The sequence below is a fragment of the Pholis gunnellus genome (genome assembly GCF_910591455.1).
Source record: "Pholis gunnellus genome assembly, chromosome: 7".
Classification (NCBI taxonomy): domain Eukaryota; kingdom Metazoa; phylum Chordata; class Actinopteri; order Perciformes; family Pholidae; genus Pholis; species Pholis gunnellus.
In genome coordinates this window covers 5,474,540-5,499,168 of record NC_136533.1, presented here as the reverse complement: position 1 = coordinate 5,499,168, position 24,629 = coordinate 5,474,540, and the positions used below count along the sequence as shown (strand labels likewise).

The following is a 24,629-nucleotide window of genomic DNA, read 5'->3' as shown; positions in this document are numbered from 1 at the left end:
ACAAACATGAAACAATGATTTCACTTTAGAAGTCTATGTTACAGCAACAAGACCAAGACTGACTTCCTTTTTGTTAATGTGTACGGCCCGTATCTGCTGACAGTGTGACTTCAGACACAATGAGGATTCACATGAGTCGTAGTAAAACACGGCGATGACGAACCGGCTGTTATATTTTTAAACCGTGCTGTGACTCTATAAAGGTCACATATCCTCACATAGAGCTGCTTAAGTCAGCTGTATATGGGAAGATATAAACCCCATGATCACGAGTCACAGACAAGAGCATGTGATTGTGGTTGAGATCGACATGTGGAAAATCATCTGGGTGTGCTATTTAAGCGTTGAACTAGAAAAAAAATGAACCGAGGCAGGAAAAAAGAGCAGATTCTCTTCATACTTTAAGATCGGGAAGTATCTTTTCCTACTAAAGAATTCAGAGCAGCCATCCTGAGAGGATGCGAGTAGTTTTGTGTTATGTGGTCTGGGTTTACATCCCTATTTATATCCAATGGATTGTTTTTTGTTTTACTTTGTGTTTCAAGCTCTGTGGGAAGTGAACCTGGATTTGAAAGTGACATTTGTCGTTGTTGCTCTCAGAAGGCTGTTTTTTTGTTTTGTTTTTAAACCCAATGGCCTTCAGTTTATTCACCTTTTTACTTAGAAAACACAGCTTACCCACCTCTGATGGGCTGTTATACATATTTATTACAGTATCAGATGATTTAAGTTATATGTGGGTGGAGTCTGAACATTTGGATTGATAAACAACTCACGGTTTACTTATTAACCAGCTAATTAAGTTTTCTTAGTTGTCATCATGTTGATGCTTTAGTGGCTGTTTAATACTTCACTCACTTTGTTATTCATTTCTGTACTAGTGAGATAGACAGTTAGAGGTCATGTGAATTTCTATTTTTGATTGTGGAGCTGTTCTTTACTGCAGGACTAGTCTTAAAGATAAGGACTGTGTCCTGACCTGAGATCAGGTGCTTCCTCTCTATAAATGTGCTTTATGAGCTCCAACTGTACGCTGTGTCAAAGATCAGAGTTTAAAATACGATTCTTCTTTATTTTTAATGCTGGCTGGTGTTTTCTTATATGATGGCTACTTCACGTCGCAGTGGCAGAGTGAAAAAAAGAAAACCACGGTGCGGATTTGAATGATGTAAATTATTGGCCACATATTCTGAAACTGACACTAGCTACTTTGCAAATTCAGATTTTTACATTTACTGTTTAAATGAAAGAAAAGTAGAATATGGAGAATCAAATTTTACTTGAGTAAGAGTGCAACTAAGTATGAGCATCAAAATATACCTTTCATGCCAAAGGTAAAGTTATTCATCATGCACTTTAATGTTGCAGGTAAAGGCGGGGCTAATTTGAATGTCTTTGTATGTCCTGAATATCCAATTAAGTCCCATTTTATCTTAACCTCTTGTAACACATCATAATTCATTTGTTTATAGTATTCTGTATTGTTAATATGAATCTGCAAAGTGACTTAAGTTGTGGCGTAACAAATACAATAGTTGCCTCTGAATTGTGGTGTAGTACAGGTATAAAGTGGCAGAAAATGAAATACTTCAGTAATGTACCTCAACATGATACTTAAGTGCATCACTTGAACCCACTAAACCTCACACTAGAAAGCTCCAGACAGCAAACTCCAGCTCTGTGTTGTTGTTGTGTCGGTCATGTGAACCAAACTGCTGACTTTGCATTTCCCTCCGCAGCAGCAGCAGCAACCTGGGTGTTGATCCCTAAAAGTTGGACTGCACCTTTAACGTCCCTGAACGCGCCTTGTGGTTGTGTTCCTCCAATTAGTGTGTAGGTGGAGCTCAGGAAGAGACCGACTACCGACGCACGGACGGGCACGGATCTGAGGTTTTTTTTTTCAGTTCCTGAACGCGGAGAAGAAGAAAAATCCCCGCGTGAAGTTACTCTTCAGCTGCAGAAAGTTGATCCCAGACTGTTGATCGAGTCCGATGGTGTGGGTGGAAGATTTCCCGATGATTGAAGTATCGATACCATCGATGGAGAGGGAAGTGGACGAGTCGGGGAAGACCAGAAAGGTGAGGACGCCGTTTGATCTGTTGTCACTTTAACTTTTGGTCGCTTTTTGTTCTCGGCGGCGTAGCAACACGTTCACTTGTTCTTCCTTCATATTCACGTTGTTTCTGCTCGAACCTGCCGCGTGTCTAGTTTGGTGATAAAGGTGAACTGCGACACCAGGTGAGCCAGGTGAGCCAGGTAACCTGCAGGTAGAACGTGAGCTCAGCTCAGGATTTTCCCTCCAGCGGTGCAAGAAATACCCAAAGACATCAAAACTATCGAAATATCAATGGAGCGTTTTAATGTAGCTTTGAAATAAATAACAATGGTGATAGTCGCGTACTGTAGTCTTACTTAAGTACAACTTTGAGGTACTTGTACCGTCCTTGAGTATTTCCATTTTGTTGCTACTTTATACTTCACCACAGTATAATAATAATAATAGATTTTATTTATAGAGCGCTTTCCAGAATACTCAAAAGACACTTTACAGTCAAATTATCATATAAAAAAAGCTATACACTAAAAACATAAAACACACAATATGAATGCCCTTCCCCCTCTCCCTGAATACACACACACACACACACACACACACACACACACACACACACACACACACACACACACACACACACACACACACACACACACACACACACACAGAGAACAGTCCCCTAGTTATGAACTGTAATAAATTGCATTCACACCTACATTTTAAACTGATAAAATAAACGACACTAACCTGGGGAATTTCTGCAGTGTGCTGAACTGAGCTCTGTTTGGTTTTATCATCTCAGTCTGAGAACACAAGACGTTGGCTCGTGTTACTTACTGTTGACATTACTGATAAAGTATATAAGCAGGAACCGTATGACGAGGACGTCCTGCTATTTGTTCTCCAGTGCAGCACAATGCTCTTTTTTTATTACTTTTTAAATCCTGATTCTCATTGTTTTTTTTATTTATTAAAAAAAACAAAAACATTTTGCCTCTAATTCATTCATGAAGCAAAGGACACCGTATTAGTTGTAAACCAAGATGTCAATAATTATATTGATGTTTGAAACGAAGAGCCACGCGAGAAATCAGAAACAATCACATAAGCAGACATGATAAACGGTAGTATATCATACAAACAGTGTAATGAGATGTATCAAAGGGCCGTCCATGCTCGTCTACTGTTACACTCATTTCTTGAGAGTAAATCTGCAGCTCTGTACCTCCTCCTGGAGGAGAAATTATGTTTATTATGATGCAAACTTCGAAGGAATAATATGCTAAAATAGTTTAAAACCAAAAAATAAGATTGTAAGAATCTCAAGGCATCAAGTTGATTTAAGTCCTCAATTTTACATCCTGAAATTAATTTAAATGTCCAACCTGACAAACATTAAATTCACTAAATGACAGATTGTGATTAAATCCTCTTTTGTTTGCAGCGTTTCAGAGTTGAAGTCTTGTTTCACGGGAGGAAACATTTTGTGCTCCGTAGAAGCAGCGAGTTCCAGACTCTCCACAGAAAAGTAAGTCGCTTTAGGGTCACAATGAATCCAACGTTGTTGAATTATTGACTGTTTCCTGTTTGGACCGCTGCATATTATGTTATGAGATGTTTAATAACTCAAAATAAGACCGTTACATGGATTTAAGATCACAAGGAATTTGTAAGAATATGCATTGAGATTCTTCAAATGTAATATTATTCCAATAACAGTACCCATGATGTTATAGGAAAGTTTTCACCTCCCTTAGTGTGAAACAAACAGTAAGAAGTGAATCATGCTCACACACGCGCGGGCCCATTCAGAAAAGTGCTTCTGTTGGTCAACAGCTACTGTTCAATTTCAGCTATTTTGTGTCGTCACGTAGATTTGTTCTTGTGGTTCCTGCAGCTCAGGAAGATCATCCAGACTCCAGATTTCCCGAGCAAAAGGAACCACCATATGAGGACCAAACCTCTGGAGCAGAGGAGGCAGGAGCTGGAGGACTACGTCCAGGTAACACGTCCATCCAGTCCAGTGTGGCGGCAACTTCTTCAGCCCGATATCCTTCAGCAGCAGCTCTCTGTGATGCCCGAGTGCCATTGTGCAAGACGGGAATCTCCATCCGGGGTTTTTGACCTCACTAAGCGAGCGACAAAACTTTAATTTATGTCGCACTTTTCAAAACACAAGTTCAAATCAATCAGTCAAGTTTTATTTATATAGCATCTTTCAAGCAAATCAAAAGTGCTTTACAAATCTTTGACCAGACGAAAATGGAAAGATGAGGAGACTAATGCACATTAAGTCAGGGAAAATAAGAAAAATATAATACTACACTGAATAAATGGATTATTGTAAAACAGGAAAATGTTAATAAAGTAAAATTAGATGAAATAAAATATGTATAAATACTAAAACACTGTATAAAAATCAAACTGCATAATAAGCATTAATAATAAAAGACAACAACTTATAAAACACTAGATAAAAGCCAGACTGAATAGATGGGTTTCTGTTTAAAACTATTAATATTTTCTGTTAAAAAGTATTTTACAGGAAAAGGAAAAGTAAAAGAAGGAGATAAGTGGAGACAAAATATAAAACAAAGAAAAAATAAGTAAATAAACCACAAAGAAGATTTGGCTTCTCTGAGACAGCAAACAGCTGTTCAAGAGTCAAAAGACTAAAAAAACTTTCTTTACTCAACAAAAGCTTTGACATCACGCATGACACGACATTTCACATCCTTAAAATGATTTGAGCCAGAAACACATTTTTTTTACAAGTCGGGATTGTTCTCTGTTGCATCAGGACGTCATCTACCAAGACGAAGACGTGCCGCAGGTGCTGCTGGACTTCCTCCACGTCAAGCACTTTCACACGGGGATCAAGGTCAGCAGCATGGAGTAAGTCCTTCAGTCCTTCAGTCTTCTGACAGACTCTTCTGACCCAGAGATGCTGGACACGCTGCTACATTTAGGCCCTCTATTTTTGGGGATTGGGGGGCAATGCGGCAACATAGTAAAACATTTCTCCCAGTGTTGTGGAGCAGCCACTGGTCCCATTAAAGGAAGGACAGTAGTGTTCTGTGTGGGATCAGCCTCTTTCTAAAAGACCATATTTATAAACGAAAGGCAATTACTGAATGTATCACAGAGTAGCGTCTGTAATATTTCTTTAAAGTCGTATTCATGACCCTTTATTTTGACTGTCTTTTCAGGAAATCTGTAATAGTTTTTTTTTTTTATTATTTCAGATCACTTGATGACTTGGACAGTCAGGATTACAGGTGAGCTCTCTACTGGTGTTTGTGTGGTGCAGTATGTGCACCGTGTCCACTAGACAGATGGTGGTGGAGCTATTGTGCACCGATTACTCTTGTGGTCTCTGCAACACCATTACTTCAGTGATGAGGGGAGCATTTTCATGACCACAATATAAAACGTTTTATATCTTTCCTTTTGAGAATGATGAAACTCAAGAGGTGTGAAAAGAAAATATGATAGAATCTGTGGAAAGACGACATGCTTCAAAACATCTGCATGTATTATTTTTTTTATGTCAGCTGACACACTCCCAGCGTATTGATTAGGGATGGGAATTGATACGAGTTTATTGATACTAATGCCATCAGACAGTTTCCCGTCTCTAGTCTGGATGCCGCTCCACAAATCAACACATCCAGGCCACCATACTTTTTTAACTTCTTCTGTCTGCAGAGCGTTACGGCCGTGATTGTCATTGCACAACATAAGTCATTGCATTCGAGGGCCCCTGGATTCAGTGCTCCCTCCTTGATAACACGTTTGGTCCTGTTTTATATCATACAAACGTCTGTTCCAGCACCCAACCCCCTTATCCTGCTTCTGGCACCTTCAACTTAACCAGAATATGAACATAACATGACAGTTATACTCACATATGTGTTTCACAACAATGATGAAAGTTGGTATACACATCTTAAAGTTTGAAGTATTAATGTTGCGTAAGGCTAATATATTACTTTTGTTTCCTCAGTTATCAGAAGTTACCAAATCAGCGAGTGTTGGGATTCTTTAAGGATCCTTATGTCTCCGACTGCACATCAGGTAGAACGACACACGGTAACCGCTGCTGACTCTGTTCTTGTGTAGTGTTGAATTTGAAAGCATTAAAAAGCGTGACGACCTCATTCCGACTAATAACTCTGAGCTCTCGTCTCGTCCTGCAGATCTCCCGGATGTTGTCGTGGACGGGGTTCTTCAGGGTTTTTATACCCGGGACGTCCGGGTCAGCTTCACGGCTCCCGTTCTCACCGAGCCCGACCCCCCCACCTCTATATAGGGGCCTGAGATCACATGGAGGATGTCAATGCCAGCAAGGAAGATTAAAGAAAAGGCATGATGCCAAAAAAAACTCAGTCACTCAGTATATGCGTCTGTGGTTTTAGTCTAAGTAGCATACAAACTGTTTTTAAAGGTGTCTCGATGATGTGTCCACAAGAAGACATTTCTTTTATTCATTTTACCACTGTAGCTTAGTTTAAGTTTAAAATAAAGGAGCAGTGTGAGGGTGTAGAAAACAACTTGAAATCCAGGCAGCAGAAAGAGTTACCTTTTTATTTTAGGATACATTTTTGTCACAGTTGATTCAGACTTGTGTATAGAAGTTTCTTACATTCATATGTATTTGTAGTAATTTGAGTTTATGGAGGCTGTAACAAATGTGTACATAAGTATTAGGTCAAACACAGTCAGACTTTTTTTCGGCCGTGGTATTTTAAAGCATTTTTTAGTGTAAACAAATGATTTGTACTTTTACATCATGTTTGTATTGAAATTATAATAAATAATAAACACGATGCATCCTGTTTTTCTAGTTTAAACTGAGCTGCAGGACAAGTGATTTTTTTCTGTCGAAACACATTACTTACATATTTTTAATATAACAACGATGGACGCCCCACCGCGCCCTGTGAGACAAACTGGTATCATTCGTTTTGCTTATTAGACAATTAAATGTCAGTAGAACCACAGAATACTACAGTCAGTGGTGGAAGAAATATTCAGATCCTTCACTTGAGTAAAAGTATCAGCAAAATGTACTGACAGTATCAACCGGTACGTTGCATTTTACTGCTGTAGATGTTAAAGATTGTGCTGATTTGAAGGCGCACTGCTCAGAATAACGCTTGTTTGTCAGAAACATTGTTTATGCAGGTGTCATGCAGGTACAGTGTTAATCATTTGCAGCGTATAACTAAATAATGTAAGTTTGATTGCCGACTTTTATGGTGGACTTTTTCTGCCTCATGCTCTGTGCGTACCAACCAGTCGGGTCTCCTCCTTTTTAAAGTCGTCTTCCATGCCCCGTTATTATTATTATTATTATTATTATTATAATAATAGTGTTTAATACATTGTATTTAGTGTGTCAGTGTATTTATTTGCTGGGAAGGAAACAAGTGAAATAGCGAGCGAATGATCAAAATAAATAAATCTTCCTCTTCTCATCACGGAGATGTAAAAATACAACTTTCCACTCAAGAAGAAGCATTCATTGTGCTTTCTGATGGCCGTGTATTAAAACCTCAAATGAATGCTTTTAACAACGAGACAATAAACGTACCAGCTTTAGAAGAGATTTAATAACTCTGTAATTACAGATTACAAACTCCGAGTACAATTACCTATTTATACAGCTGATAAATCATAAAATGTCGTTCTTTCAAAATACAAAAATAAGTCACTGGACACATGTACCATACAAAATGCAATAAATAGTGATAAAAAATAACACCAAAAACATGCAGTCTGTTTGAGAGTTAGAAAATGTAACCGTGATGGACACTTTCTCTCTTGTGCGTCACACTGCGAGGCCTCAGGAAACGGTATGACTTCTCTTTTCTTGTGGTGTCATCAGAAGGTTTGTCAACCTCATTGATGCATCATGCTACTAGTACAGCTGCTATCTGGTTTCTGGTATCTGTTCAGCGAACCTCTCCAGCTGCAGTGGTCCCGCGTCATGTTGTCCGCTGACTGGCCTACAATGTCCATTTCTGCAACACACCACAATGCAAACCGAGAAGATGGGTTGTGCTGCTCGCAGAAGGAGAAGTCATCGACAGTTCAGCAGATTTATTTGACTTCTAGAAACCACCCAAAAGATATTTTAAAAAAGGACGATGTCAAATGTGTTTTACTGCAAATTATGTGAACTTAAAAGTTCAAATATGAAGGGTTTTCCGAGAAATCCATTTTTACTTCCAGGATGGTTGAGGTCCCTCTAATTCCATCTAAATATAATGATGTTAACATGGTGCCTACGCTACCTGTGTGCTACGGCAGACAGGCCTGTTTGTTCTCCTCTCCTCGGCCTCCTTTAGTTGGTGGAGTTGCTGCTTTGCCTCGCGTCACCAGGCAGCGCACTACAGCTTTCATACTCTGGATCCACCTGCTCCTCTTTGATTGCCATCCTCTTCGCATCCTCTGCGGAACAAAAATGCAACATAAAGGAGTTAGATCTTCATCTAAGACACAGATATGTCAGTACAAAAATCCCAGTAAGCGCGTACGTCTCTGAATCCAAACGAGCCAGGGAGTGTATTTCAGGGAGTGTATTTCGATCCAGTTGTTGCCGTTTACCTTTTGCTAGATGCAGATCGAACGAGTACTGCGTCTCCTCCACCTCGATCTTGGGTATCAGGCCTTTCATCTGGTCCCGCAGCTCCTTCAGCTTGATGTAGAAATGTACCTTGTCCTGCGCGCGGGGGAACTGGGCACAGCGAGGGCTTGATGATGGCATCAGGTAGCACACCTAGGAGACGTGAAATATGCCGTGAATATACATGTCGTTTGTTTTGTTGAGCACATTTCAAGAGTGATCCGGGCGCTGCTTCAATGTACCGTTTCAGTTTCTGGGATTTTGTACGGCTGCAGACCAAATTCGAGATTCTTCGCCTTCACACCAAAAGTTTCTTTGCAGAATATTTCATAAATACCTGCCAAAATCAACAAACGTCAACACACTGTTAAACTCACCCGTTGGCTTTACGAATAAGCCATCTAAACACTTCAAAGTTCAGTAGTTTCGAGTGTTTTAATAAGTTTACCTTTTCCATTAAAAGCTGCTATTAATGGTTTGTATTTCTGCAGCTTGTCAAGTAACTGTCGACCTCCTTCTCGAATCTCCTTACTGGGACAAAAAGAAAACATAAAACCAGAAAAATATTATCGATGTTTGTTTCAAGGGACACACTGGATGACATCGGCCGATTCTTACCCAGAAGTTCCTCCCTAACTTAATAGATCAGTGCAATTTCTTTTGTATTCACCTGGAGAGGTCCTTGCTGCCGGGCGTGGTCCTCTCCACCATGTTGGTGAAGCCGATGCTGTATGTCTCCGGCAGGCTCTGGTCATGCATGAAGTTGAGCTGCTCGTCAGTTAGACCAGAGAGAAACAGACATTTCCCTGGATAGGAGAGAAGAGTTGGACATTTATTTAGCCAAGCGGCTATCGAGACACATAAAATAAGTTACGAAAACACTGGACCCAGACTAGTTTTTTAATAGGTTATTGTTGCTTCACTGAATCTACGGGAATACATAATTCAGTGAGCTGATGGACAGTAAAAGTCTTTTTTGTGCTGAGATTGAGGCAAAGTGAGCAAAGTAGAAAACCTGTCTGTCAGAAAAACCTCCGTTGATGATACATTTGTAAATTGCATTTCTACATTTTTTATCGACCCCTTAAGTGTTTCAATGAGCACGTATAAAAGTCAAAGTGATGAAGCAAAACTGTTCTGTGCATTGTCTGCTTGTTGCAGTGAATCGCTGAAGCTTACATGCAGCGAAATATTCAAACCCTGAAACAACATTTTCATGGCTGCACACGAAACAAACCATTTTATAAAAGCTCTTTGTAATTCAGCATGATGCATTTAAGCATCTGGGCAAATATGAAGTCTGAACAAATGTGAGCTGCATGCCAAGTGTTTGTGATGACGGACCCACGGTGGGTTAAGGTATGGGTTAAGGATGTTGTGTATTCCCTGGATTTAAACTCACAGAAATGGTTTCCTGGGTTTGGATAATGGCGTCCTTTGAAGGCTGACAATAGTCCCGGGTTAATTCCAATCTGAGGGGAGAAGCATGAAGGTGTTACCAGGTGTTTTTTTTAATTAAAAACAAATACACAAATAGTTGTCCAGTAAATAGCTCACTATCAGAATGTCCAGATTGTAGGTGATGACGTCAGGCAGGGTTTTGGTCATAACCTCGGCCACCGACATGCCGTTGAAGCGGTTGAGAGCCCTCTTGGCTTTTTTGGCGGCCTCGATCTCGTTCTCCTCCTCCTGCGTCTTGCCGTCCTCTGCCGGCTGCTTTGGAGGCCGGCCTCTCTTCTTCTTCACCGGAGTCGCAACTGGGACAGAGAGGAGCAACAAAAACAAACGGTATGAGCCAATTAAACCCGTATTTGTATTGGGTAAAATCATTCATGTTGGCGTGGCATATTACTTAACTTCTGATATTATTTAAGTTTGTATCGTGTTGCCTTAAAGTGCTACCAGCTATTTGTTATTTACGACAGGTAATAGTGCCGTAGTGCAGTATTTTTAGTGCACATGACAAAGTAGAGTTGGAAGGTGACACTCTTTGGAAAATGAAGTCTGCTTCGGTTTGGATCGAAACGTGTTGTAATGTGCAATAATGGAGTGATAAACAATATATGTATTGGAATCGGGAAAGATGCAACCTCGTTCAACCGTTCCCTGGCTTCTGTGAGCACATTGGGTCATCACAAAGAGGTTTAAATTAGTTTGACCACGAGTCAGAACTCAAGACACCTTGCAGACTAAGTGGGCTAAGAATTTGGAGCATTGTAAACGGCCACTATGCATTCTTTTAAAACCTGTTGTGGGTGTGGGGATGAATTACTTTGATCCATAACCTCTTCCATACCTTGAGCGGCAGCAGCAGGCTGAGGTTGGTGCTGAACACTCGGCTCCAGCTGCTGTATTGTATGTTGGTGGTGCAGGTGCGCAGGATGCTGCTGCTGCTGCTCCCTGAGGTGCGGCTGGTAGGTCAGCTCCTGGTAGTGATTTTGGGCCGGGGGGTTATAGTTCTGGTAAAAAGGTTCCTGGTAGGCAGTTGGTTCCCGGTGGACAGACAGCTCGGCCATGACGAGGTCATCTCTGGGCCCTTCTGCGTAGTGGCCCATGTTGTGATATGACATCACATGCTGCGCCTCGGGGTGCTGCTGGCTGGACTGGTACCTAGAAAACAGAGGGTGCACGAGAGAGGAGAAGGAGGAGGAGGAGGAGGAGGAGGAGGAGGAGGAGGAGGAGGAGGAGGAGGAGGAGGAGGAGGAAGGTAAAAGTTAAAGAGAGAAGGAAAAGGAAGGTGAGCCAAAGAAGAAAAACGAAACGGGACCCGGACAAAGCAAGAAGGACAAATTATGTCTGGTGCTCAATGGGGTGCGTGGAGAAGTGGTTTTTGAGGCAAACTTACAAGACACGATACTTACAAACACACATGCGCTGATATACACCTGTTTGTATTCTCTGCATTTCATTCAGTGAAGAGCATGCGAGTCCAGCTCTAAAAGTAGTTTTCCTCGCTCTAATTGGTTGTTTTTTTCAGCCTCTAACCTGCGACACTCATTGCATCCACAAATCTGTTTAACACCGACTTTGTTGTGCGCTCAGGTAAGGCAATGGAATGAAGACATACAAACAACTGTGATTAATGTGAAGTCAACTGCAGGTCAAGAGTTTCTCATATGGTCCCGTTCATTCCACAGTTGGCAGAAAAGGCTGCGTAAGAGCCACTGTATTTATATGAAGCCTGTAGCAAGTCATGTTGTAATAACTGCTCAATAATGTAGTAACAAGTCCAATATTTAAGAAATATCATTGTCAATTTACCAAACCAGCGTACAGAGTACAAACTCATTACATTGTAACTGGCAAGTACATTTGCCAGTTAATTACATGTATTGAATTACAACTCAGGGTACTTCTTATACAAGCTGTTGGTCCACTTCCCATTTAAAAAGGACAATTTATGCCAAAATGGTTATATCCTTAATAATTACACTGCCACTTGCTACAAGCCTGAATACAAAGAATACAGGTATGTATGATGTCGTGTGTCAAATGCTATTTATTTCTTTTCTCCATCTCATGCATGAAAATGAAGACGTCAGGGAGATAAACATGAGAAGTTTTCCATGACCTGCCACCTCCGACACCAACTCACCACTGCTGAAAATAATCCGTAGGTACCGTCAGTGATGTATACTGGTTTTCTTCCATCTTAACTGTTGACTTATTTGAATACATTAACATTCATTCTGCTGCCAAAAGCATCAATACACACTGGAGATGTGAGCTGTGTGGAGTTTGTAGCACATACGGTACACAAAGAAGACTTATGGACGCTGCTACAGGAAGATGGAAGGTTTAGCTAACAGTTAGCCAACAACGTTACGCGGTCCTACGGCTGTCTTGAAACCGCACGAGACATCTAGGTTAACGACACATGAAGGTATTTGAACGAACTACCGTACCTGTCATACATTTTGTTCTTTAGTTTTCAAATAGGAAGACTGGGGGCTGGGATTCCTCCCAAAACAAAGACCATTTAAACGCTCAATAATTCATTTAGCGCAGGTTGAGTGAACGCTTACCGCCACCTCTTGGTCAGGAGGTGTACTGCATGGGTCTGACTAAAAAGGATAATTTAGGATTTTTAGTCACGTTGCGCAACTATATTATTACAACCGATAATCGATAATTACAAAGTAAAACAGCACACACTATTTATTTAATTTTAACATCTTGAAATTATAGTGTATGGAAATCGACTGTGTGAGTTCGTACAAACTACCGCTGGGTGGCGGCAGATCTTGTACGTATGAAAGCACCAGCCCGAATTTACACTGCAGACGAACGTAGCAGTCAAAGATAGTAGTGTGTTTACTTAAAGTGCATCACTCCGCATTGAAAACAGGACCAGTCAAAAAACACACAAATGGGGAAAAGTCCATATCTGAACCCTCCAGATCATCCACATTTTTTGGGTCAATTTATTCAATGTACTTGTCTTTAAATGGCACAACAATGTAAGTTAAAATATATTATAACACGGAATCGGTACCTCTGTGATATCCGTAAATAGACGCGGAGTGAGAGCTCTTCTCTCTTATATTTTATCTCCGCTTTAGCTAACAGCGTGACCTGAGTCCCAATGACAGACATTTGGGATTTACTATGGTGAAAATTAGATTCACATTGCGGTCTGTTATTTAAAATACGTTGAAATAAACAAGGTGAGGTCTTAATAGCGCCATTATGTGTCAGCTTGTGTCTATGGCTGTGTCGACATTTATTTGTTTTTAGCCCTAACATTACACCACGGCTAACAAACACAGTAACGTTAGCTTCCGTGTCACTGGATGTACTGCGCAGGTGATTAACAATCGTATACAGTATATACATATATGGTATGTGTGCATGCATAAGATACTAAAATAGTGAACTTTACTTAAATAGACAACCCTAATATGATACTGTCTGATATTATGATGCATAGCCCTGATTATGAGGCATTGTTTTACAATTTTAGTAGAGACTTTTCATTTAGCAAAAACAATATTTGACACCATATTGCATGCTTCTTTCTGACATATAGCTTTTGGTTTGTTTACACATCTCTTCTCTTGTTTTTGTCTCCCCCAGGGTGAGGACTTTCTGTGAAGATGCCAGCCGGTGTGTCTTGGCCTCGTTACCTGAGAATGTTGGGTACCAGTATGCTGGCCATGTTTGCAGGATCACAGGTCGTCCACCAGTACTACCTACCGGATCTGGTGAGGGACAAAATTATGTTTTTAAGTCTTTTACCACTCATGTACATGGCTATCGCTGTTTAGTGCTACTGTTATTACACATAGGATAATATGTGCTGGTACATAAACACACACTATGTTATATGTTATAGTGTTTTCCAGCATTTCCTATAATGCAATTTGACAGCCACCACATGGTAGATGTGAAAGTGTTGCATTTACTCAAAGATGGTCAACCAATCAGGATTTTCTTCCATTGATACTAAAGCCAGACTTACGGTTGATGTTTAATAATAATACAACACCACCCATCCAAACAGGCCCAATCTTGCTGCATGTGTTTAACAGTTCTTCCTGTTTTTATTTTTATTTTTTTATCTTTCAGAGTATACCAGAGGTCCCGCCAAAGCCTGGGGACCTAAAGACTGAATTGCTGGGCTACAAAGTCAGAGAAGAAGCTACGGCTGTGTTACAGCAGCTTAAAGCAGAACAAAAGGTGGACTGATCCTGGACTTATACGTCCTCCGTCTGATGGACACACTGAATCAAGCACTATGTCCAATGTTTTGCCAACAGCTAGAGGCTGCGACGTGCTACGGGAGTAAAGTCATTTCTTGGACATCTGCAAGTGGACATTTTCTGTGTTTGTTTTAGCAAACATGAGTGGAACGAAATGCTACACACTCGGGATAAGGATCCTATCGTAAGGGAAGGCTTCTTGAGCACATGAACTACAAAAGTCATGAGATAATTCTATTCTATTCAAACGTATATCTTTTGATTGTATTTTCCCTTTAGGATACGCTTGAAATAAAGATATCACAACAAACATTTGTCATTACTTTGTGGTAAAAGTTAGTGCTGCTGACAAACTCGCAAACAATTATGGAGGAGTATTTTGATAATTGATCTGCAGCTTCTGAGATGTGAAGATGCACTGCTTTTCTCTATATAAGTTAGTTGTAGATTTCATATTTTGGGGTTTTGGACTGCTGGTCAGACAAAAGAAGCAAATAACCTCAAAACATCACAGAGGAACGTCAGTAATGCAAAATACACAATTAAAATGAAAATCACGTTGTGTGTAATAATTTTACTTTATTATAGTCTGCCTGGATGTATCATGGCATCGAGGGACCTAATAAGTATAAACAAGCACGAACGTGTGTACGTGTGTGCGTTTGCCCGCGCGGTTGGATGTTGGCGTATCATAGCAACAAGTGTAAACACAAGTGAAGTGGAAAAGATGGCGACTCAGAGAGAGCAAGACGCCGCAGATTACCTGAAGAAACACAAAATACCAGAGCTCATGGAGAACCTGACCAGCATGCTCTTCTTTCACAGACCCGGTTAGAGCAACAACCCAACATCCTCTCGTTTCTTTAGAGAGCTGACTCCATTAATAACACACGTGCTATGGGCAGGCTAATGAACACAACACGTGTTTGGTTATGGCTTGTCAGTCACTCTTTAGGCTACAGGCTATACCTTATTTAACTGGATTAGGACTTCTGTTGCTAGATGGAAAGAGTGGAAACAGGGTTAGCTAATACACTGAAATAAATATACATAATGAGATACATAACGTTATATAGGTTATTATTGCCTGTAGTAACCTGAATGTGGTTTTAAAAAATGACACAATTACATATAAAACATTGTCTTTTTCTTACAATTGTTAGCACAACACAAATGTACTTGAACCCAAGTGTTGATATTGTCTACCAAGTGTATTTTGCATTGTCGTACTAGTAATTGTTTATATGGCATTTTATTAATTTTGAAATTGTTGCTCCATATATTTTTCCTGAAAGTGTTCAATGATTTAACTTTAATTACCAGACACATTCATATCAGTGATTAATTGTGATTTATTCCTTCGTTCAGAGAAACCCAGAGAGTTTCTTGTGGAGCAGCTGGAGCAGCTGAAGATTGCTCAGCAGAGCGGTACAAAAGGGCCCAATCTGTTCAACAAAGCCAACCTGGATGCAGTCTTTGGGATACTGGACCCCACCAATCAAAAATACATCACTACGGCCCAATACCAGCAGGGTGAGCACGGGACATGGACAGTATATTAGGCCTTCACTTTCAATATGATTAAATATGTGATTGTTATTTATATCAGCAACAAAAATCTGAGCTCACTCATGAAAAGGATAAACAATGTTTTCATGCATTTGTCAGGTATTCATTCAGTCTTTCTGTTTTAGAAACAATAGTGATTGCCTTCATATTATTGCTTCATACAGCAGAATATAATATCATCAAATAATGAATAATGACACTTTGGACTAAAACAACTACTAACAGAGTCTCCTTTCCTCACAGCTCTGACCACGCTGGGCATCAGTGATATTAACGAATGCCCCGAAGGTGTCAATGAAGACAGAATATCCCGCGATACCTTCACAACAGAAGCGTAAGAGCACCTTGTAAAATCTGAACAGCGTTACAAAGACAATATTCACCAGCGTTTTAAAGTTCACCATGTTATGAAGATTGTTTTGTCTCATTGTGTTGTTACAGGGTTGAAGGCCTGAAGAGATGCTCAGCAACATATGAACAACTGTGAACTTCTGTTCGATGTTCCCTTCAGCGGTTATTTAGATGTTGATATGCGTTTGTATGTTGCCATTGGGGCTTGATGTGGAGCTGTGTCTTGTAGATTAAACACATTTTCTATTAAACTGCTAATGTGTTTTCTGATTTTGGTGATTTTCACTTATCAGCCTTTTTACTACTGTTTCATATTTTTGGGGAATTTCCTCTAAAAACTGGACCCTGATTGATGATTATTTTCATTTTCATTATAAAACAAAATTCTTTCCCAGTGGTTTAATTAAATTAACACCACTGGTCAGTTTACCAATGTCTCATACGTATGTTTTCACCAAACAGGAGGATACTTTGGTTTGCTCCACATAACCTTTCCTAAAACCGGATAATGAATACAGTTTATAATAATGATAATGAATACTCGTGTAAAATAACTAACTTAATAAATACTGTATGTAGTAATAAATCCATCTCGCCATCCAACCTACATAGATGTCAACAGAAAGTTGGGAGTGATTTATGTATGTATCCTCCATGATCTCTATCTGAAAAGAAAAGGAAGACGCTTTTAATTGTATTTGATGTTTTTATAGTATTATTATTATTAATGCCAATATTAGTAATATGATTAGAATTATTTGTATTTATTGGAAATAAATTAAATAATAATACATTATAATATCTTATAATGTGTACAACATAACAAATAAAACAGTAGTAAAAATATTATAGTAGTGTGTATGGTAGTATACATTTATTTATTTTAGAAAAAGTTATTATCATTAGTTATCTATTATTTACATTTTGCAGCGTCGCTGTGTTGAATGCGCACCCGCAGAGGGGCGTGGTCAGGAAGTGACATGGCCGCCTCCTTCTACGAAGCCTCGTCGCCTTTCCTCCGGTTACTTGTAGGTTAAATTGTGTCGGTCTTTTTCCACCTACAGCTTCGTCCGTGATTTACCGGGACCGCGCCCTGCGGAGCTCAGCATGGGCACCGTCCACGCGAGGGTAAGGAACCTCCCGGCGAACGCGTTAGCTAAGACTAACTAACCTCTCCGTGTGTCCAGTGAGTTATCTGACAGAGCGGGCTGCTGTGCAGAGAGAAAGAGGCCCACACACTGCACGTTCAACATGATCCTACAAAGGCTCAGGCGTTCATCTCTGGGACAAGAAGACACTCGGTTAATTCACTGCTAGTTAGTTTTTACCTCCATTAAACGTGAAGGCTCTGCTGAGTGTATTTAGATATAAATCATTGACAGATATGCTCGTGGCTCCTCCACTCACTGCATTCTGCACACTCTGCTACACTTAGTGTTGTTTACACCGTTATTCTTCTCAATACATTTTGTACAGGACTGTAGCTAGGGCCAGAGTAGTCCCAAATATAATACATCAATAAGTATTATTGTTAGTATTATGATTAAAACGGAGTTTAAAGGGAAAGATAACGCTTTGTACATAAACCTCCTCATAATCATTTTTTAATTCGTTGATTTTCCTGTATTCATATTTTTGTCTGGGCACACATTTACTCATGTCTTTTCCAATGCAACATTTCCTATTCTTCTAATAAAACTTATATAATTATACTATATATATATATATATATATATATATAATACTTTATAATAAAATAGATGCGTCATCAACAATGGCCAAACAACAGTCCTGTTTTTATTAATCGGTTTCATGATATTTTATGGAAATTGTATCTCACTGCATTGTGGTGTGGTTTAGCTTTGGAACAATGAATCGCTTAATCAATTAATTAGTCAAACTAGTCAGCAAATATTTTGATCATCAATTAATTATTTCAGTGTAAATGTAATTGTCTTGCTCCAGCTTCTCCAGTGGGCTGATTCGCTGCTTTTCTCTGTTTTATATTGAACAGTAAACAAGACATTTGGAAATGTGATGCACATACAATTGATTCATCAAATAATCAAGAAAATAATGGTAACAAATAACCGTTGCAGCCCTACTCTGCTGCTGGGCACTTCATTGTTGTGGAGAATACTTGGCACTCCCAGCATGTGTAATATAGTGTAATTATAGAATGTAACCTCCTCTCCGTATTGGTCAAACGTATAACACACACCCTCTTATTTTGTGTTGCAGAGCCTGGACCCTCTGCCCATGCGAGGGCCAGAGCTCGGAGTTCAACCTGACGACATCGAGGCTCCGGAGATTGAGCTCGAGCCAAAGCAAGAAGTTCTTGAGAACAAGAAAGTAAGATTTGTTTTGTTCCGGTCAGTAATTAAACTGTGCACTCTCACGTTGTGAGGGCTGTGTCCACGCTTTGTTTGTGCTCTGCTAGCAGAGGAGTTCTGCATTGTTTGCCTCATATCCATCCCACAAGCTGTAAATGAAAGAAGTGAAACAATAAATCTAAAACAACCTGAAATGCAGGCAAACTGCACCTTTAGTGGACATGCTATAGAAGGGAGAAACAGCATTTTAATATTTGGCTAATGAGTGTTTTTTGTTTGTTTTGTTTTAGGTAAATATTCCTATTTCTGTTTGTTCTGTTCTACAGGTCGTAGTTCAACGAGTGCACATAGATGGGCTCGGAAAAACCAAGGAGGACCTGCTGACTTATGAGATCGCAGAAGTCTTCCGGGCAAAGAACTTGATTGATGTAGGCGCATGTTGATACAGCTGTACTGATCAATGCTTTCCCAATTCATGCTTTTGAGTGCATCAAGAAATTCCATTTGTTGTGCAGGTGATGCGAAAGTCCCATGAAGCCCGACAGAAGCTGCTGCGTCTCGGTATCTTCAGAAAAGTAGAAGTTGTAATCGACACTTCCCGAGGTACTGGCAATCACTCCGCGGCCTTATGGTTGCGCAGATGCACTTTTCAAATAAAAGTACATTTCTAATGATTCATCTTCTGTGTTAAACAGCGGAACTGGGCTGTACGTACATCATCTGACTCATTGTTTCCCTCTCTCTTCAGGTGAGGATGCTCTTCCCAACGGCCTCGACGTGACGTTTGAAGTCACCGAGCTGAGACGGATGACGGGCAGCTACAACACCATGGTTGGAAACAACGAGGGAAGCATGGTGAGCATGGCTCATGTCGCCGTCTGCTTTCTGATAGGCCACAGACTGACTTGGATCTAAATCATAGTGTCTTACTGCACTGACTTCCATACACTGACTTACCTAAGATTATTTCCAATGTTGACTTCAGCTTTCGTTTGTAATGATGCTAATATGTATTTATTTCTTCAGACAGATTCAGTGAAAAGATCAGCTTGATTGCCTCTAAGCACACAGTCGGAAACCCTGATCATCTCTCCCGCTTTATTTTTCAGGTACTGGGCCTGAAGTTACCCAATGCATTAGGTCGGGCGGAGAAAATGACCTTCCAGTTCTCCTACGGCACCAAAGAAACATCCTACGGCCTATCTTTCTTCAAACCCCAGCCAGGAAACTTTGAACGCAAGTAAGACATGAACAGCTTCATAGAACACCCTTGTTTTTAGGTCTAATCACCTTAATACACGGTGTGCAGGGCAGGCAAGCATGGTGGTCTCCTGGAGTCGTGTCTGAGTAATCTATGCAGTAACTGTAGATGGGTATGTTTCATGATCACAAGGGAATCCGAGCAGGGTATTGACATTTCCTCTCTTCTTTGTTTCCCTTTCAGTATCTTACTCAACGTGTACAAAGTAACGGGTCAGTTTCCGTGGAGTTCTGTGAGGGAGACGGATCGAGGCGTCTCTGGAGAATTGAGCGTAAATATTTGTTTTATTCCTAATTGTATTGCACTCACATAAATGTATCGCATATGGATGGATAATGACAGAGGCCTACCAAGATAAGCCTTTCACAGAGATGTTACTTTTCCTATGTTTTAAGGAGACACGGGTGCCTGAAATCTGTACAAATAAAGGTAATAAACTGGTGTCTTATTACCACAGTTCCCCGTGTGGAAGACCAACCAAACCCTGAAGTGGGAGGGAGTGTGGAGAGAGCTGGGCTGTCTGGCTCGCACTGCCTCGTTTGCCGTCCGGGAGGAGAGCGGCCATTCCCTCAAGTCCTCACTTTCGGTATTCGTCTCTTATTTTACATTGAATATTTTACTGTGGGCTTTGAAACAGCTGTGGGGTTTCATGAAGTCTGCTGTCAGAGAATTAATGGCAACGCTGTTGTTCAGCGCTTCAGCCGGGGTTTTCAAAAATGTGCGCACAACACATTCCAATAAAATTGTGTGGAGGGTGAATGGTGGATTCCCTCTGACGAGTGCAGTACTGATGTGGAAGGGGCCGATTGCTTGGCCCCTGGACATTCTTTGCAGGGTTGTCAATAACCGCTCGTCGCTCATTGATTCCAGGGAAGTGAAGAAGAGTTTGGTTCTAACGTTAATAGCATCCAGCAGCAAAACTGAACCGCTGTCAATGAGCCACGGCCTGTAGAGGCCCGCAGCGGACGACATGTTTGACTTAGTCTGTAGACCCCCGAACCCCCTTTCCCGCGGATGCACTGAGCTCTTTTCACTTGTTTATTAATATTAAAAGTAGATTGAATTAAACGTTCTTGAGATATCCTTGCTTTGTAGTTAGATTATACTGCTACAGTGCAACCTATTGGCCAAATGGCACCAAATTTGTCATTATCATTCAAAATGTAATGAAATATGAGCTACATTTGAGGGCCAGCTATAGCAAAACTGTATTGAACATCAAAAAAATGAAAAATAACTTTTTCCGGCTTGGTCTTGAGCGATCGCTCAAGATTTGTAGGTGGGGTAGCGAAAAAAAAACAGATTATGAAACGATTCAAAATGGCGGAAATACAATATGGATACAAATGGGCGTGGCTTATGTGGATAGATACGCCTGGACCCACAGAATCCAGGAAAAAGATATTTTGGAAACTTAAGATTCCAAAGTTAAAGGCCAAAATGTAAACTTGAATATCCAAAAAGAGGCCGTAGTACTAAACCAGTTTTTAGCACGTTTTCTGACGGTGTCTTTATGCTTTCCAGCACACTATGGTCATCGACAACAGAAGCTCCTCCATTCTTCCCAGGAAAGGTGGCCTGTTGAAGATCCATCAGGTCTGTTGTTCAACACTAAGCCAGAGCTTTTTTTCAATTCCTATATAAAGAACAATTTCACTGACGTGTTGTGTTGTGGTTGTGTAGGAGCTTGCTGGTTACACTGGGGGAGACGCCAGCTTCCTGAAGGAGGACTTTGAGATACAGCTCAACAAAACTCTCTTCTGGGACTCGGTGAGATTCTAGATTTTACCTTTCAGCCATTTAGTAAATTATCTGAACTAAAGACTCTTAAAGCTAGGGTTGGTAATCTTGAGACTAGCAAGAGTATTGTTCTTACAGTCCTGTGATAGCCACAGATGCCAGAGCATTTGATGCATTGACTTCTGTCGGGATGTAATAAGAGTTTCAACAAAGATAATAAAGATGTTTTTGAAGTAGATTACTAACCCTACCTTTTATTGCTTTATAGTTTAACTTAAAGCAGTTTTACTGGGCCAAAGTACACAGTTCTAGTAAATAATTTAGGTTCTGTGCACTATACGAACCCCTTTGACTCTCTCCTCCAGGTCCTTTCTGCCTCACTGTGGGGCGGTGTGCTCCTACCCATTGGTGACAAGCCAACAAGCATAGCAGACAGGTACAGAAATACAATGCACCACCCTTTTACCCTCAACAACAAGGCCAAGGGATTTTGAAGTCTGGACACTCCAGACAACTTGAGCCATTTTAGCAAGTTGGCACCAATAAATGTATGCTGGATTATCGGCAGTTCCTGTTTGCAATGAACACATGCATGTCCAGACAACTATCTCTGGATTACTGTGATAATGAAGATTTCTAAGTGGATTATATATGTTTATTTGCAATGGACATTGCAGATATTTTTTATATTTCCTTAAAAAATGTAAGTCACATTGATTTTAAGAATATGTGTATCATGTACACTACCGTTCAAAAGTTTGGGGTCACTTAGAAATGTCCTTATTTCTCATAAGGTTTCTTTCAATGAAGATAACATTACATTATTCAGAAATACGCTCTATACATTGTTAATGTGGTTAATGACTATTCTAGGTGGAAACGTCTGGTTTTTAATGAAATATCTACATAGGTGTATAGAGGCCTATTTACAGCAACTATCACTCCAGTGTTCTAATCGCCTTCGAAGACTAATTGATGATTAGAAAACCCTTGTGCAAATATGTTAGCACAGCTGAAAACAGTTATGCTGGTGAGAGAAGCTATAAAACTGGCCTTCCTTTGAGCTAGTTGAGTGTCTGGAGCATCACATTTGTGGGTTCGATTATACTCTCAACATGGCCAGAAAAAGAGAACTTTCATGTGAAACTCGCCAGTCTATTCTTGTTCTTAGAAGTGAAGGCTATTCCATGCGAGAAATTGCGAAGAAACTGAAAATTGACACGAAATTGTCTGGGTGACCCCAAACTTTTGAACGGTAGTGTATGTGTGTTCAGATTTGACTGAGTTATGACTCACAGAGCGAGTGCAATTTTTATGCTAACTAAATTCACTTAATTAACTGAACGGTTCTTTCTGTTTTCACGGAAGCTCACATTACATATTGTATGTTTTCTGTGTCTTTGTCGACCTGCTAGGTTCTATCTAGGTGGCCCCACCAGCATCAGGGGATTCAGTATGTACAGTATGGGCCCACAGAGTGAAGGTGAGACATTAACTTGGCTGAGTTGCTCTGTAACCAGGCTGAAGTTTGATGGTTAATTGAAAGGTTGTGTGCTTGAATTACTGATATGGCAGGCGACTACCTGGGAGGAGAGGGCTACTGGGCGGGAGGCCTCCACCTCTACACCCCTCTACCCTTCAGACCAGGCAAGGGGGGCTTTGGTGACCTCTTCAGAACACACTTCTTCCTCAACGCTGGAAACCTTTGTAACCTCAACTATGGTGAGTAGTTGGAAACAGAGCAAGCACCTCTGTAATGACCGTTGAAGGTTCATTGTTTCATGGACCAGAATTCTGTTAGGAAGGATTGGGTCACTGGGTTGAATTGTTGTCTTATGTAGTTCAGGTTTGGACAGAGTTGCCTCTTGATCGGGCGAAGCAGAGCTCAAAATATTGATGCTGGAATTTGCAGATGCCCAATATATTTTCTGTTGATTGGGGTTATATGTTCTCAGGTGAGGGGCCACAGGCACATTTGAAGAAACTTGCAGAATGCATCCGTTGGTCGTACGGACTCGGCATTGTGCTGCGTTTGGGGAACATTGCCAGACTGGAGCTGAATTACTGCATTCCCATGGGAGTCCAGAGTGGAGACAGGTAGGACTGGTTGGGTTAGCTAGTTTTAGGTTTTACTTTAAGGACACTTTAGGCTCACTAGGTAAACTCCCTTAGCTTCCCTGCAAACAGACAATGAATGAATAACTTAGAAACGACCAGAGTAAACAAAACAATCAAACTGAAACTGAAACTGCCTGAGCAGGTGGGTCTCATCATCTCATGTAAACATGGGTGAAATACACTTAAAGGGGAACGTTTTTCTTTACCTTTCGCTTGAACTGGTGTGTTTGTTATTGTGTCCGCTCAAAGAGAAATCTCGTTCTGAAATCTGAATATCGGGCTGCAACACTCTTTACAGCATTCTTCCTCTATGGGGGAAATTTTATTTTAAAACATTGTCACATACATTAGGAGCAGGAGGCTGCTGTTCAGTGTCTCCCTCATGGACACGCGAACAGGAGGAGCTGGGGATCGAACCAACAATCTTGTAGTCAAAGGCGGACCCGCTCTATCTCCATGTTCCATGCATAGTGTCCTTCACATGCACTGGAAATAATCAAATTCTTGGTTTGCTTCGACATTGATTTGAACTTATTTTCTCTGTTCCTTGCAGGATATGTGACGGGGTCCAGTTTGGAGCAGGAATCCGGTTCCTGTGAAACCACATTTCTTGGATCTGGAACTTCCTTGTGTTTCAATTTAATTTTATGCCAGAAACATTTTATTGGAAGAGGAAATTGCTTGTACAGAATCGTTGCAACTCATTAGTTCAGTAAAAGTGTTTGCACTGACCGTTCATTATGATGTACCCTTTTTTTTTATCATTTATTGTCAGAAGTCAAATAAAGGGCTCTTAGTCTGATTTTACTCAGGTCACATTACTGTGTTTCACATAGAAAATAACAAGTGAACGAACCTGAGTCTGCCA

The 24,629-nt window shown here is 40.5% G+C and overlaps 5 protein-coding genes across 11 annotated transcripts; 4 read left to right on the top strand and 1 right to left on the bottom strand.

The window, feature by feature from the left end:
* Positions 1-1,870: 1,870 nt before the first annotated feature.
* On the top strand, positions 1,871-6,894 carry snx22 (sorting nexin 22). Of its 2 annotated transcripts, none has more exons than XM_079163700.1 (7): positions 1,871-2,078; positions 3,501-3,584; positions 3,954-4,058; positions 4,857-4,951; positions 5,302-5,334; positions 6,063-6,133; positions 6,256-6,894. In XM_079163700.1, the coding sequence occupies exons 1-7, from the start codon at positions 1,992-1,994 to the stop codon at positions 6,366-6,368; spliced, it is 588 nt and encodes a 195-aa protein (XP_079019826.1). In that variant the 5' UTR covers positions 1,871-1,991; the 3' UTR covers positions 6,369-6,894. The 2 variants fall into 2 exon arrangements, with proteins under 2 accessions (XP_079019826.1, XP_079019825.1); XM_079163699.1 differs by having other exon boundaries at positions 6,063-6,148.
* Positions 6,895-7,658: 764 nt separating this feature from the next.
* tdg.2 (thymine DNA glycosylase, tandem duplicate 2) lies at positions 7,659-12,678 on the bottom strand. Of its 2 annotated transcripts, none has more exons than XM_079163680.1 (10): positions 12,283-12,678; positions 10,984-11,297; positions 10,245-10,444; positions 10,090-10,159; positions 9,358-9,493; positions 9,136-9,218; positions 8,930-9,024; positions 8,669-8,840; positions 8,356-8,512; positions 7,659-8,082 (listed from the first exon to the last, which is right to left on the bottom strand). In XM_079163680.1, exons 1-9 carry the CDS (start codon positions 12,369-12,371, stop codon positions 8,406-8,408), a joined length of 1,266 nt encoding a protein of 421 aa, XP_079019806.1. In that variant the 5' UTR covers positions 12,372-12,678; the 3' UTR covers positions 7,659-8,082; positions 8,356-8,405. The 2 variants fall into 2 exon arrangements, with proteins under 2 accessions (XP_079019806.1, XP_079019807.1); XM_079163681.1 differs by having other exon boundaries at positions 12,593-12,676.
* A 569-nt stretch (positions 12,679-13,247) lies between these two features.
* Positions 13,248-14,688, top strand: uqcc6 (ubiquinol-cytochrome c reductase complex assembly factor 6). 3 transcript variants are annotated; one of them, XM_079163098.1, is made up of 3 exons: positions 13,248-13,354; positions 13,764-13,891; positions 14,256-14,688. In XM_079163098.1, the coding sequence occupies exons 2-3, from the start codon at positions 13,784-13,786 to the stop codon at positions 14,373-14,375; spliced, it is 228 nt and encodes a 75-aa protein (XP_079019224.1). In that variant the 5' UTR covers positions 13,248-13,354; positions 13,764-13,783; the 3' UTR covers positions 14,376-14,688. The 3 variants fall into 3 exon arrangements, with proteins under 3 accessions (XP_079019224.1, XP_079019226.1, XP_079019225.1); XM_079163100.1 differs by having other exon boundaries at positions 13,256-13,493; XM_079163099.1 differs by having other exon boundaries at positions 13,256-13,528.
* A 428-nt stretch (positions 14,689-15,116) lies between these two features.
* Positions 15,117-16,445, top strand: efcab10 (EF-hand calcium binding domain 10; the record flags this gene model as incomplete). The annotated part of the gene is made up of 4 exons (XM_079163302.1): positions 15,117-15,219; positions 15,758-15,922; positions 16,202-16,292; positions 16,400-16,445. 4 exons carry the CDS (start codon positions 15,117-15,119, stop codon positions 16,443-16,445), a joined length of 405 nt encoding a protein of 134 aa, XP_079019428.1.
* Positions 16,446-17,300: 855 nt separating this feature from the next.
* On the top strand, positions 17,301-24,492 carry samm50 (SAMM50 sorting and assembly machinery component). Of its 3 annotated transcripts, none has more exons than XM_079162476.1 (15): positions 17,301-17,437; positions 18,551-18,661; positions 18,969-19,070; positions 19,158-19,245; positions 19,391-19,497; positions 19,752-19,882; positions 20,087-20,174; positions 20,361-20,489; positions 21,428-21,499; positions 21,587-21,673; positions 22,009-22,079; positions 23,059-23,126; positions 23,219-23,365; positions 23,599-23,740; positions 24,315-24,492. In XM_079162476.1, exons 1-15 carry the CDS (start codon positions 17,417-17,419, stop codon positions 24,358-24,360), a joined length of 1,410 nt encoding a protein of 469 aa, XP_079018602.1. In that variant the 5' UTR covers positions 17,301-17,416; the 3' UTR covers positions 24,361-24,492. The 3 variants fall into 3 exon arrangements, with proteins under 3 accessions (XP_079018602.1, XP_079018601.1, XP_079018603.1); XM_079162475.1 differs by having other exon boundaries at positions 23,210-23,365; XM_079162477.1 differs by lacking the exon at positions 17,301-17,437 and adding an exon at positions 17,593-17,610 and having other exon boundaries at positions 23,210-23,365.
* Positions 24,493-24,629: the final 137 nt, after the last annotated feature.